The 13307-nt window shown below is 38.7% G+C and overlaps 2 protein-coding genes across 3 annotated transcripts; both read left to right on the forward strand.

Annotated features, from left to right (window-relative positions):
* Positions 1-647: 647 nt before the first annotated feature.
* LOC114753434 (protein LEO1 homolog) lies at positions 648-6701 on the forward strand. 2 transcript variants are annotated; one of them, XM_028942127.1, is made up of 12 exons: positions 648-891; positions 1294-1630; positions 2331-2473; positions 2572-2760; positions 3139-3315; positions 4257-4388; positions 4472-4651; positions 4722-4853; positions 4998-5102; positions 5197-5445; positions 5850-6016; positions 6313-6701. In XM_028942127.1, exons 1-11 carry the CDS (start codon positions 778-780, stop codon positions 5988-5990), a joined length of 1899 nt encoding a protein of 632 aa, XP_028797960.1. In that variant the 5' UTR covers positions 648-777; the 3' UTR covers positions 5991-6016; positions 6313-6701. The 2 variants fall into 2 exon arrangements, with proteins under 2 accessions (XP_028797960.1, XP_028797959.1); XM_028942126.1 differs by having other exon boundaries at positions 649-891; positions 1294-1640; positions 2335-2473.
* Positions 6702-8006: 1305 nt separating this feature from the next.
* LOC114753433 (chaperone protein ClpB1) lies at positions 8007-11963 on the forward strand. Its single transcript, XM_028942125.1, has 6 exons — positions 8007-8265; positions 8479-9642; positions 9768-9949; positions 10053-10955; positions 11079-11276; positions 11364-11963. The coding sequence occupies exons 2-6, from the start codon at positions 8493-8495 to the stop codon at positions 11664-11666; spliced, it is 2736 nt and encodes a 911-aa protein (XP_028797958.1). The 5' UTR covers positions 8007-8265; positions 8479-8492; the 3' UTR covers positions 11667-11963.
* The last annotated feature ends 1344 nt before the right edge of the window (positions 11964-13307 follow it).

Raw genomic sequence — 13307 nt, forward strand, 5'->3', positions numbered from 1 at the left:
TCTTATATTTAGAACCAAAATAAAAGTCAAAAGAGGTCTTATATTAAGGACCAGAGGTAGTATTTGATATTACTAATAATATTGCATTTGATTCTTAATATAAGAGTTGGTTTTATTTTCAATTTGATCCTAAATATAAAATTCCAATCCACTTTATCTCTCATACTTATCTATTATTTTCAAAATAGTACTTATAGTAGTTGTACAAGTTAAAAGTTATATCAAACGATAATTTTAGCTAATACACATTATTAGTAAGAGTATTTTAAAAAAAATAATACTTATTTATTATAAATAATTAACTTAATAAATTTTACTCAAATTAGTTAACTAATTTTTATATTACAAATAAGAGAGACAGTAATGTTTAAACTAAGGAAGCTTAAAGATGAAAGCCTCGATTATAAATTGGGATTATTCCCCTGTAAATTTAATCAGGCCAAAATTCCTTGATTAAAAAAAAAAAAGAAAGGCTCAGGCACAAATTTATCTCAGGTTTCAACTTTCAAGAATCAAAACCTTGAGGGCGACGATTATCCCAGAGTGCTCGGCTAGAAGTTGGCTAAGAAAATTTTATCGGTTCCCCCAAAAAAACAATAAAAATTACGCAACCCCCAATCACTTTCGCAAACCGTCGTGGTAAACACCCTCCAGGGATCAAAGCGACGAGTGGCCGTTTAATCGTCTCCGCGGAAGAAAATCACCGAGCCTTGTTTTATACTGCTATTGATCAGCCCTGAGAGAGGAGGAAGGACGAGAGGCTGGCACCAAACAGAGATGGGAGAAGAAAAGCGACACCAGATGATGCAGAACCTCTTCGGCGATCAATCAGAAGAGGAAGAAGAGCTTGATTCCGAACATGAATCGAATCCCCAACCCACTTACGCTTCTGTAAGATACGATTTCTTGTTTCTTACCCCCAAATTCTCTCTTTCGTTTACTGTTAGAGCGTGCAATTTCATTGTCTGAAGCTAGGTTTCCTGTTTCTTCCCCAAATATGAGCATCGGTCTGGCGTGCTGCAAATTCATTCTGTATCCAGACCCGTATTATTTGTAAACTGAAACACGACATTCACTGCAGCACTGCGCATTATCGTAGAAAACGGGACAGACTTTAATTTTTATGGGAATCTGTTTACTTGTTCTTGGAACTGTGGGAATGGAAAGATGTTCTTACCTTATGAGTATATACATTTTAAGTGGACTGCTTTCTGTCTCATCTCTTATGTGTAGCATAAAATCTTTACGCAAGGTTACTAAAGCTGAATTGAAAATCATTCTGTTTTTCTTCAGGATGAAGGGGAGGGAGGGATAGAGCCTGAGGTTGAAGGGGAAGGGGAAGTTGAAGGTGAGGGTCATGGGGAGGTGGAAATAGAAAGTGAGGGTGATGTGCCTGATGGGGATCCAGATCCCGGCGAAAGTGAAGGTGAGAGGGAGCAAAGTTCCCAAGAGGTAGATATTGTTGATCAGAGAGAAGAAAGTGAAGCAAGAGATTCTGATAGCGATGCAAAAGATGACTACAATCAGAGAGTTGTGACTAGCAAGCGTAGGGATGTGATTGAGAGTGGATCTGAGAGGTCAGAAGAGCACCATTATCCTGAAAATGACGACGAGGAAGTCGACGAAGCTAGAAGTCCAAGGTATCTTTAACAGGTTCTATACATATATATTATATAGACCGTTTCGCATCATGATTATAAGCACTTATAGACATGTTTCACATAAGTTGAGACAAAGCTCCTCTCAGATACTTATCTTATATTCTGTAAATCACAATTAAAAAACTATTTAAAAGCCATTCCAAATAGGCCCATAATATAGTACTCCTTCTGTTCTTACTATAAGACTTATTTAACTAATTTGATTAGATTAAGAAAGTTAGGTAAGTTAGTTAAATTATAAAAAATATGAAATTTTTTTCCTAAAACATCATAACCATCTTTTTTAATATCCTCCCTTCCCCTCCTACTTGATTATGATTGAGGGAGTATCGACAGGAGTAATATAGGGAAAATTGGTAAATATGAGAAATAGACCTTGTATTTACGATCAAAATTAATTCAGTAATTAGGTTTTCTATTAAGGACCAGATGAGTAACTTTTTTTTTTTTTTTTGTAGATTGTTCAGTGCATGTTTTAATTGAACCTAATGTCTGAGTTTCTCTGGCTATTTATGTTTCGTTCTAAATCTGTTTGGAATGGCTCTGCGTGTTAAATCATGCCTTAAAATAGATGCTGGAATAGAACTGAGACCATGGTTGATGACTCAATATTTCCTGGCTTTGTGCATGAGTTATTGTCATATGTAGTGAATAAGAAAATATCCTTTGGCAGTGGATCACCCAGAGATGACAAGGATCGGGCTCGCATGTTGCATTCTGCCCCTGAAATTCGTGATGTGTTTGGTGATTTTGATGATGATGAGGAGGAGGCAGAATATGCAGTTCGGCATGACATTGAGCATGATTCAAATGTGAGTGATAGAGTTCAATATTAAGATTTGTCTATTTTTTCATCAAGTACCTAGAATTGAAGTATAAGATAATAAGACTAATCATTTTCCTGGTTTAGAGATCTCCTTTGGAGGAGGAGGAAGGCAGTTATGGAAAGAGCTTAAGACCAGAGGACATAATTGCTGACGAAGAAGCTCATTATGAGTCAGAGGAGGATAACATTGAGATGAAACTTAAAGAGAAACCACTTGGGCCCCCATTGGAGCTAGAGGTTCCACTTCGACCCCCTCCAGCTTTTCCAGAAAAGGTATGCCATTATGTCTATTGATGATTCTTTTATATCTCAAGGGCACAAGGGGGATGGACAAGACATGTAACTAGACGTCTGATATTGCTTATGTTACATCTTTATGATTTAGAAGATTATATATAAAGAAGCTTGGGTGAATGTAGGAATTTTGACCATCGCATAATGTATTTTTTTAGGGCTTTGCTTGATTATCACTTTACTGACCTGTTTGATGAAATGCTAATGCAATCTTACATTTTGATATCAAGGCCATGCTTAATAAATTATTGCTGTTTCACTATATAGGTGCTTAATCTACATGTTGAAATGACGTTTATAAGATGATTTGCATTACAGTGACAGTATATGTTGAGTTTTGACACTTTTTTTTTCCAGATGAATATGATCAAAGTATCTAATATTATGGGTGTTGACCCAAAACCATTTGATCCTAAAACATATGTTGAAGAGGATACATTTGTTACTGATGAATCTGGAGCCAAGAAACGCATACGGTTGGAGAACAACATTGTGCGCTGGAGGACTGTGAGAAATCCTGATGGCACAACGACTGTATGTAGCAATATATCATTGTAGTTAGTTTTCCATACAGTTTTCATTTCATGCCCATGGATAGAAGACAGATGATCTTGTATATAAGCTGTTTTTCACTTTTATATACTTTCTTTGTTCTCCTATTTTGTGCTTTATAATTGTCCTTTTTATGTGGTAAAGAGTTATCTGAAATAACAAGCTTGATACTGAAATTGATCTTAGCTGTTGAGGTAGAATTTCTCTGGAGGATGTAAAGTTCACAGGTTCTTTTGACATATGACTCAAACCTCTGCGTGCTTGGTAACAAATGGTTTTGCTGAAATGGACGAATAATGAATTTTCTGAATTTGACAAGTTGAGATGTTAAGGAATAATTGGAATTTGGAGGACGAAATTTGAACATCACATTGGTCAGTGATTTATTTTCTGTTTTTCTCCCTTGCTTAATTTCCCGTTGATTGGGACCAGGTGTGATTGAGAAGGTATATTGTATCCAAGTTTAGTTGGCGAAGCTGTAATTTAAAATGGTAAAGGATCAAAAGATGCTAAATGATAAGTCTTAATGGAATAGGTGGTTTAAAGCTTCTGTGAGGCTCAACTGGGTGGCCATGCTCTGACAGGGTTGATTCTGAATAAAATTGCCTCATGGTTGTGTCTGCACATAGTACCCTGCAGTCCAGTGTATCAGGACTTAAATATGTATGACTCACTTAATGAGTGTTTTCTATGTACTGGTCACGCCATCAACTTTGTGGCAGTTTTCTTAAAGTGGATGTATAAATAAGCTCCATTGATGTATGTGGGCATAATGGATGCATGTGGTTAATGTTTTATTAATTTTTCATCTGTTCTGCTTTTAATACCATAACTATTTCATTTGAACTGTAGCACCCTTGCTCTTTGATAAAATATGTCATTCATGACCAAGATGAATTATCATTGGTTTTATGCTGATGTAGTGTGAAAGCAATGCTCGTTTTGTGAGGTGGTCTGATGGCAGCTTGCAGTTATTAATAGGGAATGAAGTTCTTGACATATCTGTGCAAGATGCACAGCATGATCAAGCGCATCTTTTTCTTAGACATGGGAAGGTGAGTTGTGATATGCTATATATGACTTTCTTGCTGGTTATTGTCTAGAGAACCATGTGCCCAACGCTATACAATGTGTGCAGGGGATCCTCCAATCACAAGGAAGGCTATTAAGGAAAATGAGATTTATGCCGTCTTCCTTGTCTTCAAATTCTCATAGGTTGCTGACTGCCCTTGTGGATTCAAGACATAAAAAAGTTTATAAGGTTAAAAATTGCATTACTGACATTGATCCTGAGAGGGAGAAGGAGGAAAAAGAAAAGGTATAATTTATTGGATAGTAGTTTCATGCTTTTGCTGTTACTTGTACTAATCTCCTTGTGGATTTTGCAGGCAGAAAGTCAAAACATCAGAGCCAATGTACTTCTCAACCGTAAAAGAGAGAAGGTGAGCCGGAAATATGCTCCCCCTGTAGAAAGGAGGCGCCAACTTTCTCCTGGGTTTTTGGAGGATGCTTTGGATGAGGTTTGCTCTCAAAATATTATTTCCTGCTCAGTCATTGTAGCCTTCATTTGCATGCGCATTTGCCAGAGTGTTTTCTATGCCCATTACCCATCTAATATTTTATACTATGCCAATTTGATTAATCATTCACTTTTCTTTTGTCAGGATGATGAAACAGATTATTATAATTCTCATCGTGCTCGTCGCCGCTTTGAGGATGATTTTGATGTCGAAGCGCAAGCAGAGAAGCGAATTATGAATGCTAAGAAGGTACCATCACTCTGTATGCTGATAGTTGGAATTTTGCTGGTCATCTTCCTTCTATCACTTAATGAAGGCTTTTTCCCTTTTCCTGTGATCATAGTCACAGGCACACAAGGATATCCCTCGAAGGTCATCTTTCCCACCTGTTAAGTCATCCCGGCGTCCGATAGAGTTCTCAGATGATGAGAGAGAGGAATCTGAGTATGAAACTGATGGCGAGGAAGATGATCGACCTCTGCCACGAAAAAGTGCCGAGGATACTGAACCAGAGTATGAGGATGAGGAAGAAGAAGATGAAGAAGAACGTTATGAAGAAGCACAAGTTAATGACGCATCAGAGGAAGAGGAGGTATTATTATTCTCAAATAATTTAGTTTGCTTTAAGATTTGCTGGACTTATCAATGAATAAGTAGGTACGGACTGGCTTCTGTATTTGATTACTTGTATTGTAGAGCTTTGGTCTTCTAGATCGAATATTATGGTTTATATGCAACTTCTTTTGCCCTTTGGTAGTATTTTCTTCTCATTTGTTGTCTACGTTGGCATATAAGTTATTGGCTTCGGCAAAATTATTTTTATTTTTGCTGATGGGATATGAAGTGTGTAGGCTGTGGCAACTGTTAAATGCCAATAATAGGTGTTGGGCGTATTAACCAAAGGGGGAAAAAAAATCTCGAAATGCTGCTTGGGAAGTCCAAAATTCTCAGAAATTTTTGGACTGCTTTCTGGATTAATCTTGAGAATTTTGGCAGGAACCAAAGCAGAAGAATAAGGAGATCCGAGGCAGCAAGAAAAGGAAGGGTTTTGAGTCAGATGAGGAATCTCCTCCAAGAAAAGCAACAAACCATGCCCACAGGCGAATGGCAGTTGTTTATGATAGTGATGAGGAATGAATTTCTTCAAGCCGCATTGCCTTCATGTGAGTGTACCTTAACCTTATTATGAGACCCGAGTGTAATCACTTTGTCATTCCTATGAGGGGAGGCCGCGGTAGCGGCCAGCACAATGACGCCTAAATGTTTTGTTTGGAGATGATGAGGAATGCACCTTTTTTTTTCCCCCGTTTTTTGTTTTGCATTTTATTGTTGATGATTAAATTTTGTCCTAGTTTAAAATGCTATCTGACTGTACCTTGCCACCATATTGGTTGTCGATGTTGGTTTTATCTGACATTAGACTGGTTGAGTGCCAATGGTAATGGATGTTATGTTCCAGGGAAGCCGTCCGCCTTGTGCCTTTCCCGGGTTCATTGCGATTGGGATTGTTGAGCAATGTGGTTAGAAGGCGGCTAGCAGATTATCCAATGCAGCAGAAGCCAAGATGGCTCATCTTTCTCCGCTTTCTGTTCCCTTCGCGCATTTGAATTTAGTTATTTACCTTTACATATAATAGAAATGGAAATTGCTCGTCACCTCCAAGCACCTTTAGCATGAATATAGAAGCTTGAGACGTAGCAGAGTATCTTTGGATCACTCACAAAAGCTTATAACTGCCCATGAATTATCATCTTTGTAATTACTGATTATGTTCATTATCACTCTTATTTTCATTTCCTGTGATAATTTTCATTTTTTGCACTCGAATCAATTGCAATCTTCAGTCAATTTATTTTTTCTTCATTGTTTGCATGAATTTTTAACTGTTGTTAAATGAAGAAAAAAGTCGATGTAAATTATGGGTAGTATTGGATAAGCATCGTTGCATTTTCAAGCCCTATTTACAATTTACTCTTTAATTTAAAAATTAAAAACGCACCTTTTTCAATTTATTTTATGGTTGTTCACAATCTACTCCTTTTAAATTGAAAAGTGATCGCTAAATCTTCCAATTTTTTGGATTTTTGTGTTTGGTTCAATTCATATTGTTCCTTCTATCGGATGTCCCCAAAGACACATTTGAATTCTTGAGTCCAAAAAAAAAAAAAACATTTGAATTCCTATTAGCTTTGCTTACATGTAATTTCATCATACAATTCACGCATCAAATTGTAACTTTTCTTATACTTTTCGATGTTCAAATTATAATTTTAAAAACTCACTTTTTATGGATCCAAAACGAGACTGAAAATATATTACCCTCGTTTTCTTTTATTTGAGAAAGATTATATAAGATAGACTTATCCTTGCATGATGTTTCGGTCGATGTTTTAGTGCATTTGAAAGGAAGAAAAAAGGTAAATAAAATTGCAAAATTCACACTATTCAACCACTTTATAAGTTTTTTTTAAAGTTTTTAACTAAAAAGTATGCTCAATTCTAAGTTTTGTTTATTGAAGTGTTAATATTTTTTTAATTATTTCATATTTTAATAGTTTAAGAGACAATAGTTGAAAAAAGTGAACAACGTGTGTAAGAAGATTTGAAAGGAAAAAATCCATGGCCACCAGAATCCATGAAACAATTTATCACCAATCATCAATCAATATTTAAGTACTATGCGGGTTAAGATTCACCATTAAAAACTTATAAAGTTACAACTAGGGTAGTAAAATCGTGTTACATTTTAAATTATATTATAATTTATAGGTTATAATTCATATTGAAAGTTGGGTGATGCCCTCAAGTCGGTGCTGACCACTAAGGGGGTGTTTGAATAACCCAAAAAGTATTTTTTAGAAGTATTTTTTTATAAATCGAAATAAATTTCTTTACATATTTACTTTGTATACCATAAAAGCACTTTTAAAATTATGATTTGATATCTAAATACCCCCTAAATATTAATAGACTTGGGCTTTAGACTCTGAAAGCGGATTATGGGCCTGTTCGTACATTCTGGGGAAGTCCAGTACAGCCCATTCGATTCTTCGCCCATCACCGAACAGCTCGAATTTAAACAGGCGCACCTAAATTGGGGAACGACTTTTCTAGGAGGTTCTTCGCTCAGTCGCGAACGTCCGCGAGCCTTCCAGATGCCTCTCTCACATCAACAAATAAACGTCCTCCTCCTTTCCTCACCGCTAACAGAAGTTCCGAAACGTCTTCAGCTACTCTCTAAACCAAATCTCCCGAAGGGCAGTGTACATATTTTCTGTGTTTCTTCTTGGTTCATCCGATCAAGGCGTTAAAGCTTGCTCGTTTAATATCTCTGTAGTGTTTCCTTGCAACTCTACGTTTTTCGGCTTGTACTTCCGCAATTGTTCTGAAAGTTTTCATCTCCTCCTTACTGGTATGTTAATATCCTTTATAACCTTATGCTTTCTGAATGCTTTTGTGGTCAGTGAGATAGCTACTGTGACGTTCGATGATTAATTAACGGGTGTCGTTGGGTTGTGATGATACTTTGTGTCCTTAATGTGTGTCATGCTATCTGTGCCATTTTTCCTTAGTTGTATTTTTATCATCATCAAATAGGTTTCTGAATTCTTGTTTCTTTTGTTAGGTTCTAATATACAAATGAATCCTGATAAGTTTACTCACAAGACCAATGAGGCTCTTGCCGGGGCACATGAGCTGGCAATGAGCGCTGGCCATGCACAATTCACGCCCCTTCATCTCGCAGTTGCTTTGATTTCTGATCCCGCTGGCATTTTCCCCCAATCAATTTCTGGTGCCGCCGGGGAAGAAGCTGCTCGCGCTGCGGAGAGAGTCTTCAATCAAGCATTGAAGAAATTACCTTCTCAGTCTCCCCCTCCGGATGAGATACCTGCTAGTACTACCCTGATTAAAGTAATTCGGAGGGCACAAGCAGCACAGAAGTCCCGTGGAGACACTCATTTGGCTGTTGACCAATTGATTCTGGGTCTTCTTGAAGATTCCCAGATTGGTGACTTGCTGAAGGAAGCAGGGGTTGCTACAGCAAGAGTGAAATCTGAGGTAGATAAGCTTCGTGGTAAGGAAGGGAAAAAGGTTGAAAGTGCTTCTGGGGATACAAATTTACAAGCATTGAAGACGTATGGGCGGGACCTCGTTGAGCAAGCAGGTAAACTTGACCCTGTTATTGGTCGTGATGAGGAAATCCGAAGGGTGGTGAGGATTTTATCAAGAAGGACGAAGAACAACCCGGTTCTCATAGGAGAGCCAGGAGTGGGGAAAACAGCTGTGGTTGAAGGTTTGGCACAGAGGATAGTTAGAGGGGATGTTCCTAGTAATCTCGCTGATGTGAGGCTTATTGCATTGGACATGGGTGCTCTGGTGGCGGGTGCAAAATACAGGGGAGAATTTGAAGAGCGATTGAAGGCAGTTCTAAAGGAAGTGGAGGAAGCCGAGGGGAAAGTTATTCTCTTCATTGATGAGATCCATCTAGTCCTTGGCGCAGGTCGTACTGAGGGCTCAATGGATGCTGCCAATCTCTTCAAGCCTATGCTTGCTCGAGGTCAGCTCCGATGCATTGGCGCTACCACGCTAGAGGAATACAGGAAATATGTGGAGAAGGATGCCGCATTTGAAAGAAGATTCCAACAGGTTTATGTGGCCGAACCCAGTGTCGCAGACACCATTAGCATCCTTCGTGGGCTGAAAGAGCGTTACGAAGGTCATCATGGTGTTCGGATTCAGGATCGTGCTTTGGTTGTTGCAGCTCAGTTGTCTAGCCGCTATATCACAGGTATGCATCGTGTCTGGGGTTTTTGTTCTTGTATTTAAATTTCCAGCGTTAGAAATCGGTCCCTTTAATAGCATATATTTCACGCATGGATGTATACTTAAATGATGGCATACATGGTTTTACAGGGCGTCATCTTCCTGACAAAGCAATTGACTTAGTGGACGAGGCATGTGCTAATGTGAGAGTTCAACTTGATAGTCAGCCTGAGGAAATTGATAACCTTGAAAGGAAGAGAATGCAGCTAGAAGTGGAACTCCACGCACTTGAGAAAGAGAAAGACAAAGCTAGCAAAGCCCGTCTCGTAGAAGTATGTAATGTTGTCTTTTGCATTGTGAAATATTTTAATGTTTTGAATTACAGGCTCTTATTTTATTTATTTTATCGTTTCTAAACGTTCTTGTCATGTTTAGGTGCGGAAAGAGCTTGACGATTTAAGAGATAAACTTCAACCTTTGATGATGAAGTACAGAAAAGAGAAGGAAAGGATTGATGAGCTTCGCAGGCTCAAGCAGAAACGAGAGGAGCTGTTGTTTGCCTTACAAGAGGCTGAGAGGCGATATGATCTAGCCAGAGCTGCGGACCTGCGATATGGGGCAATTCAGGAGGTGGAATCCGCAATACAACAATTAGAAGGAAGCGCTGGTGAAAATTTGATGTTGACAGAAGCTGTTGGACCAGATCAAATAGCTGAGGTTGTGAGTCGCTGGACTGGCATACCAGTGACGAGGCTTGGCCAGAATGAGAAAGAAAGGTTAATAGGACTTGCTGATAGATTGCACCAGAGAGTGGTGGGACAAGATCAAGCAGTAAGTGCGGTGGCAGAGGCAGTGTTGAGGTCAAGGGCTGGGCTCGGAAGACCTCAACAACCTACTGGCTCATTCCTGTTCTTAGGGCCAACTGGGGTTGGTAAGACTGAGCTTGCGAAGGCTCTTGCTGAGCAACTTTTTGATGATGAAAATCAGCTGGTAAGAATTGACATGTCCGAGTACATGGAGCAACACTCGGTCTCTCGGTTAATCGGTGCACCGCCTGGGTATGTTGGCCATGAGGAGGGAGGGCAACTCACGGAAGCTGTCAGGCGAAGGCCTTACAGTGTGGTCCTCTTTGATGAAGTGGAAAAAGCGCACACATCTGTGTTTAATACTCTACTTCAGGTCTTGGACGATGGGAGGTTAACTGATGGCCAGGGTCGCACAGTGGACTTCAGGAATACCGTCATCATCATGACTTCGAACCTTGGAGCAGAGCATCTCCTGTCCGGGCTCTCAGGAAAGTGTACGATGCAAGCAGCTCGGGATCGAGTTATGCGAGAGGTGGTTTATCGCAGATTTTTTCTTTCTCAAGAGTCACAACGTAGAATTTCATGTGTATGTGTATGGTAAAAGACATTGTTTTCTTTCTGTGGCCGTGGTTACTGAACTACTTTCCTTGTACAGGTGAGAAGGCATTTTAGGCCAGAGCTGTTGAACCGGCTGGATGAAATTGTAGTATTTGATCCTCTTTCACATGAGCAACTGAGGAAGGTTGCGAGGTTACAAATGAAGGATGTGGCGGTACGTCTTGCTGAGAGGGGAGTTGCTATGGCAGTGACTGACGCAGCATTGGACTTTATCCTGGCAGAGAGCTATGACCCGGTTAGTATTATTACATCAAAATCAATACTAATTTGCTATATGATCCTAAAAGGCGTCCATACTGAAGTGGATGTTCATTATTTGCAGGTTTATGGTGCTAGACCAATCAGGAGATGGCTTGAGAGGAAGGTGGTGACAGAGCTCTCAAGGATGCTTTTAAGGGAAGAGATTGATGAGAACTCGACGGTCTATATAGATGCTGGGCCTAAAGGCAACTCGTTAACATATCGTGTGGAGAAGAACGGAGGAATGGTTAATGAAGCTACTGGACAAAAGTCAGATGTCTTGATCCAGATCCCAAACGCATCTAAGAATGATGCTGCTCAGGCAGTCAAGAAGATGAAGATTGAGGAAATTGATGAGGATGAAGATGCTGAGATGGAAGGTTGAAGTTTATGAAAATGGATGAGACTTGAGCGGCTCCCCTTTCCTTTCCTTTTGTTTCCTTGTTTTACCCAGGGCACTGTAAATGAAGACTCCCTCTGTTGAGGAAAAAGGTGTATATATGGTTTGTTTGTTTGTTTTTGTTTGGTTGAGTTCGACTGAAGAATGAAGACGCCGACTTTGTTGTGAAATTACGATATGTGGGTCCCGTCCCAAGCTTTAATTCACTTCTTTGGGATATTTTCCTCGCCTGTCGAGCATCGACATTCGGAATTTGAATCATATCAGAGCTGTGGTATGAAAGTGTGTATGTCTGAATGGAACTCTTTTCTTGGCTAGTTTTTGTGCATTGAAGCAAGACAAATTGGGGCAGCTCCAGTCCTTGAATAGTTGGGTACGAAGGAGGTGGGGTTTTGTTGCTGAAAGTCATGAGATGCGTAACTGAAATGTCATTATTTGCAAGGGGGAAATAAGGATCACTCGACCGAAGCTGAACTATTCCGTGGCACGAAGCTGGCTTCTCTCCGCTGCTCCCTTCCTTCTGCTGCCCTCCTCTACCCATTTTGATATATTTTTCTTAATTTTCCAAAAACAATTTATGGCGTTAAATGTATTAAAAATTATTTTAAGATGTTGATTGTCATTAAAAAAATATTTTAAATTACAGAATATACTAAAAATCATTTTAAAATATCGGGTGGATGTTCTTAAAAAAATATTTTAATTTAAGTATATCAAAAATTAAGTATATTGAATGTTTCTAAAAAACAAATGTCCTAGATGTAGGTTGCCAAGTGCTATTTCAAAAACAATTGATGGTGTTAGACGCATTAAAAGATATTATAAAACATTGTATTATTTAAAAAATTATTTTATGATACTGGTAAGTACTCCTGGAAATATATTAAGATATTGAGAGTATCTAAAGTTATTTTAAGATACCGGGGGCTCTTAGTGCTCTTAAAAAATAGTTTTTTTTTTTGCCTGAAAGTGCTCTTAAAAAATAGTTGAAGATAAGGATACTGGATTTTTTTTTCTTGGGAAAAAAAATTCAACCCTCCTGATTTTCCACCCAAAACGACCTAGTTTTGGGCAGAGGAGAGCAGCAGAGGAAAGGGAGTAGCAGAGAGAAGCCAGCTTCCCATGGGCCAGTGGTGCTGATGATTCTGATGGCAGTTTTAGGGCTGTCAGAGTCAGAAGCATTGGAATTACCAGAGAATAGCAAAAGTGGACCAACAAATTTGTTTCATTCTTTCATTGCGTGTCGTGTTAACTCAGCTATTCATTCACCAACTGCGTTCTATGAGGTGAATTTAGTGGAATTAGCTATAGCTAGCCTCTATCTTCTACCTGAGCAGCATCCGACGAGATCTTCTTAATTTTTCTTAAAATATTATTCTCAAGCCTCATGCTGACATCAATCAACGACATACATACAATCGTGCATCCACCAACCTATTTAGATATTGCTATTCACTGCCAAAAAAATGAATCTGCAACCAAATGGGTGTTTGGAATGCCAGAAGATGTTTTTAAAAGGTTTATTCTTTATGTGAATCGAGACAAAAATTTTTTTCACATACTTATTTTATATTATTAAATTATTTTTAAAAATTTTATTTTTATCTAAATACCTTCTAAATCTTG

This window comes from Neltuma alba, unplaced genomic scaffold (genome assembly GCF_004799145.2).
Source record: "Neltuma alba isolate B1F8T4 unplaced genomic scaffold, ASM479914v2 tig00007926_pilon, whole genome shotgun sequence".
Classification (NCBI taxonomy): Eukaryota; Viridiplantae; Streptophyta; class Magnoliopsida; order Fabales; family Fabaceae; genus Neltuma; species Neltuma alba.

Bases quoted from the DNA above. Each gene is read 5' to 3' on its own strand.
- LOC114753433 (XM_028942125.1), top strand. From the start codon at position 8,493: ATGAATCCTGATAAGTTTACTCACAAGACCAATGAGGCTCTTGCCGGG. The intron at 10,956-11,078 runs GTGGTTTATCGC...TTCCTTGTACAG, and splicing joins GGGATCGAGTTATGCGAGAG to GTGAGAAGGCATTTTAGGCC. The intron at 11,277-11,363 runs GTTAGTATTATT...CATTATTTGCAG, and splicing joins TGGCAGAGAGCTATGACCCG to GTTTATGGTGCTAGACCAAT.
- LOC114753434 (XM_028942126.1), top strand. From the start codon at position 778: ATGGGAGAAGAAAAGCGACACCAGATGATGCAGAACCTCTTCGGCGAT. The intron at 1,641-2,334 runs GTATCTTTAACA...ATCCTTTGGCAG, and splicing joins GACGAAGCTAGAAGTCCAAG to TGGATCACCCAGAGATGACA. The intron at 3,316-4,256 runs GTATGTAGCAAT...ATGCTGATGTAG, and splicing joins ATCCTGATGGCACAACGACT to TGTGAAAGCAATGCTCGTTT.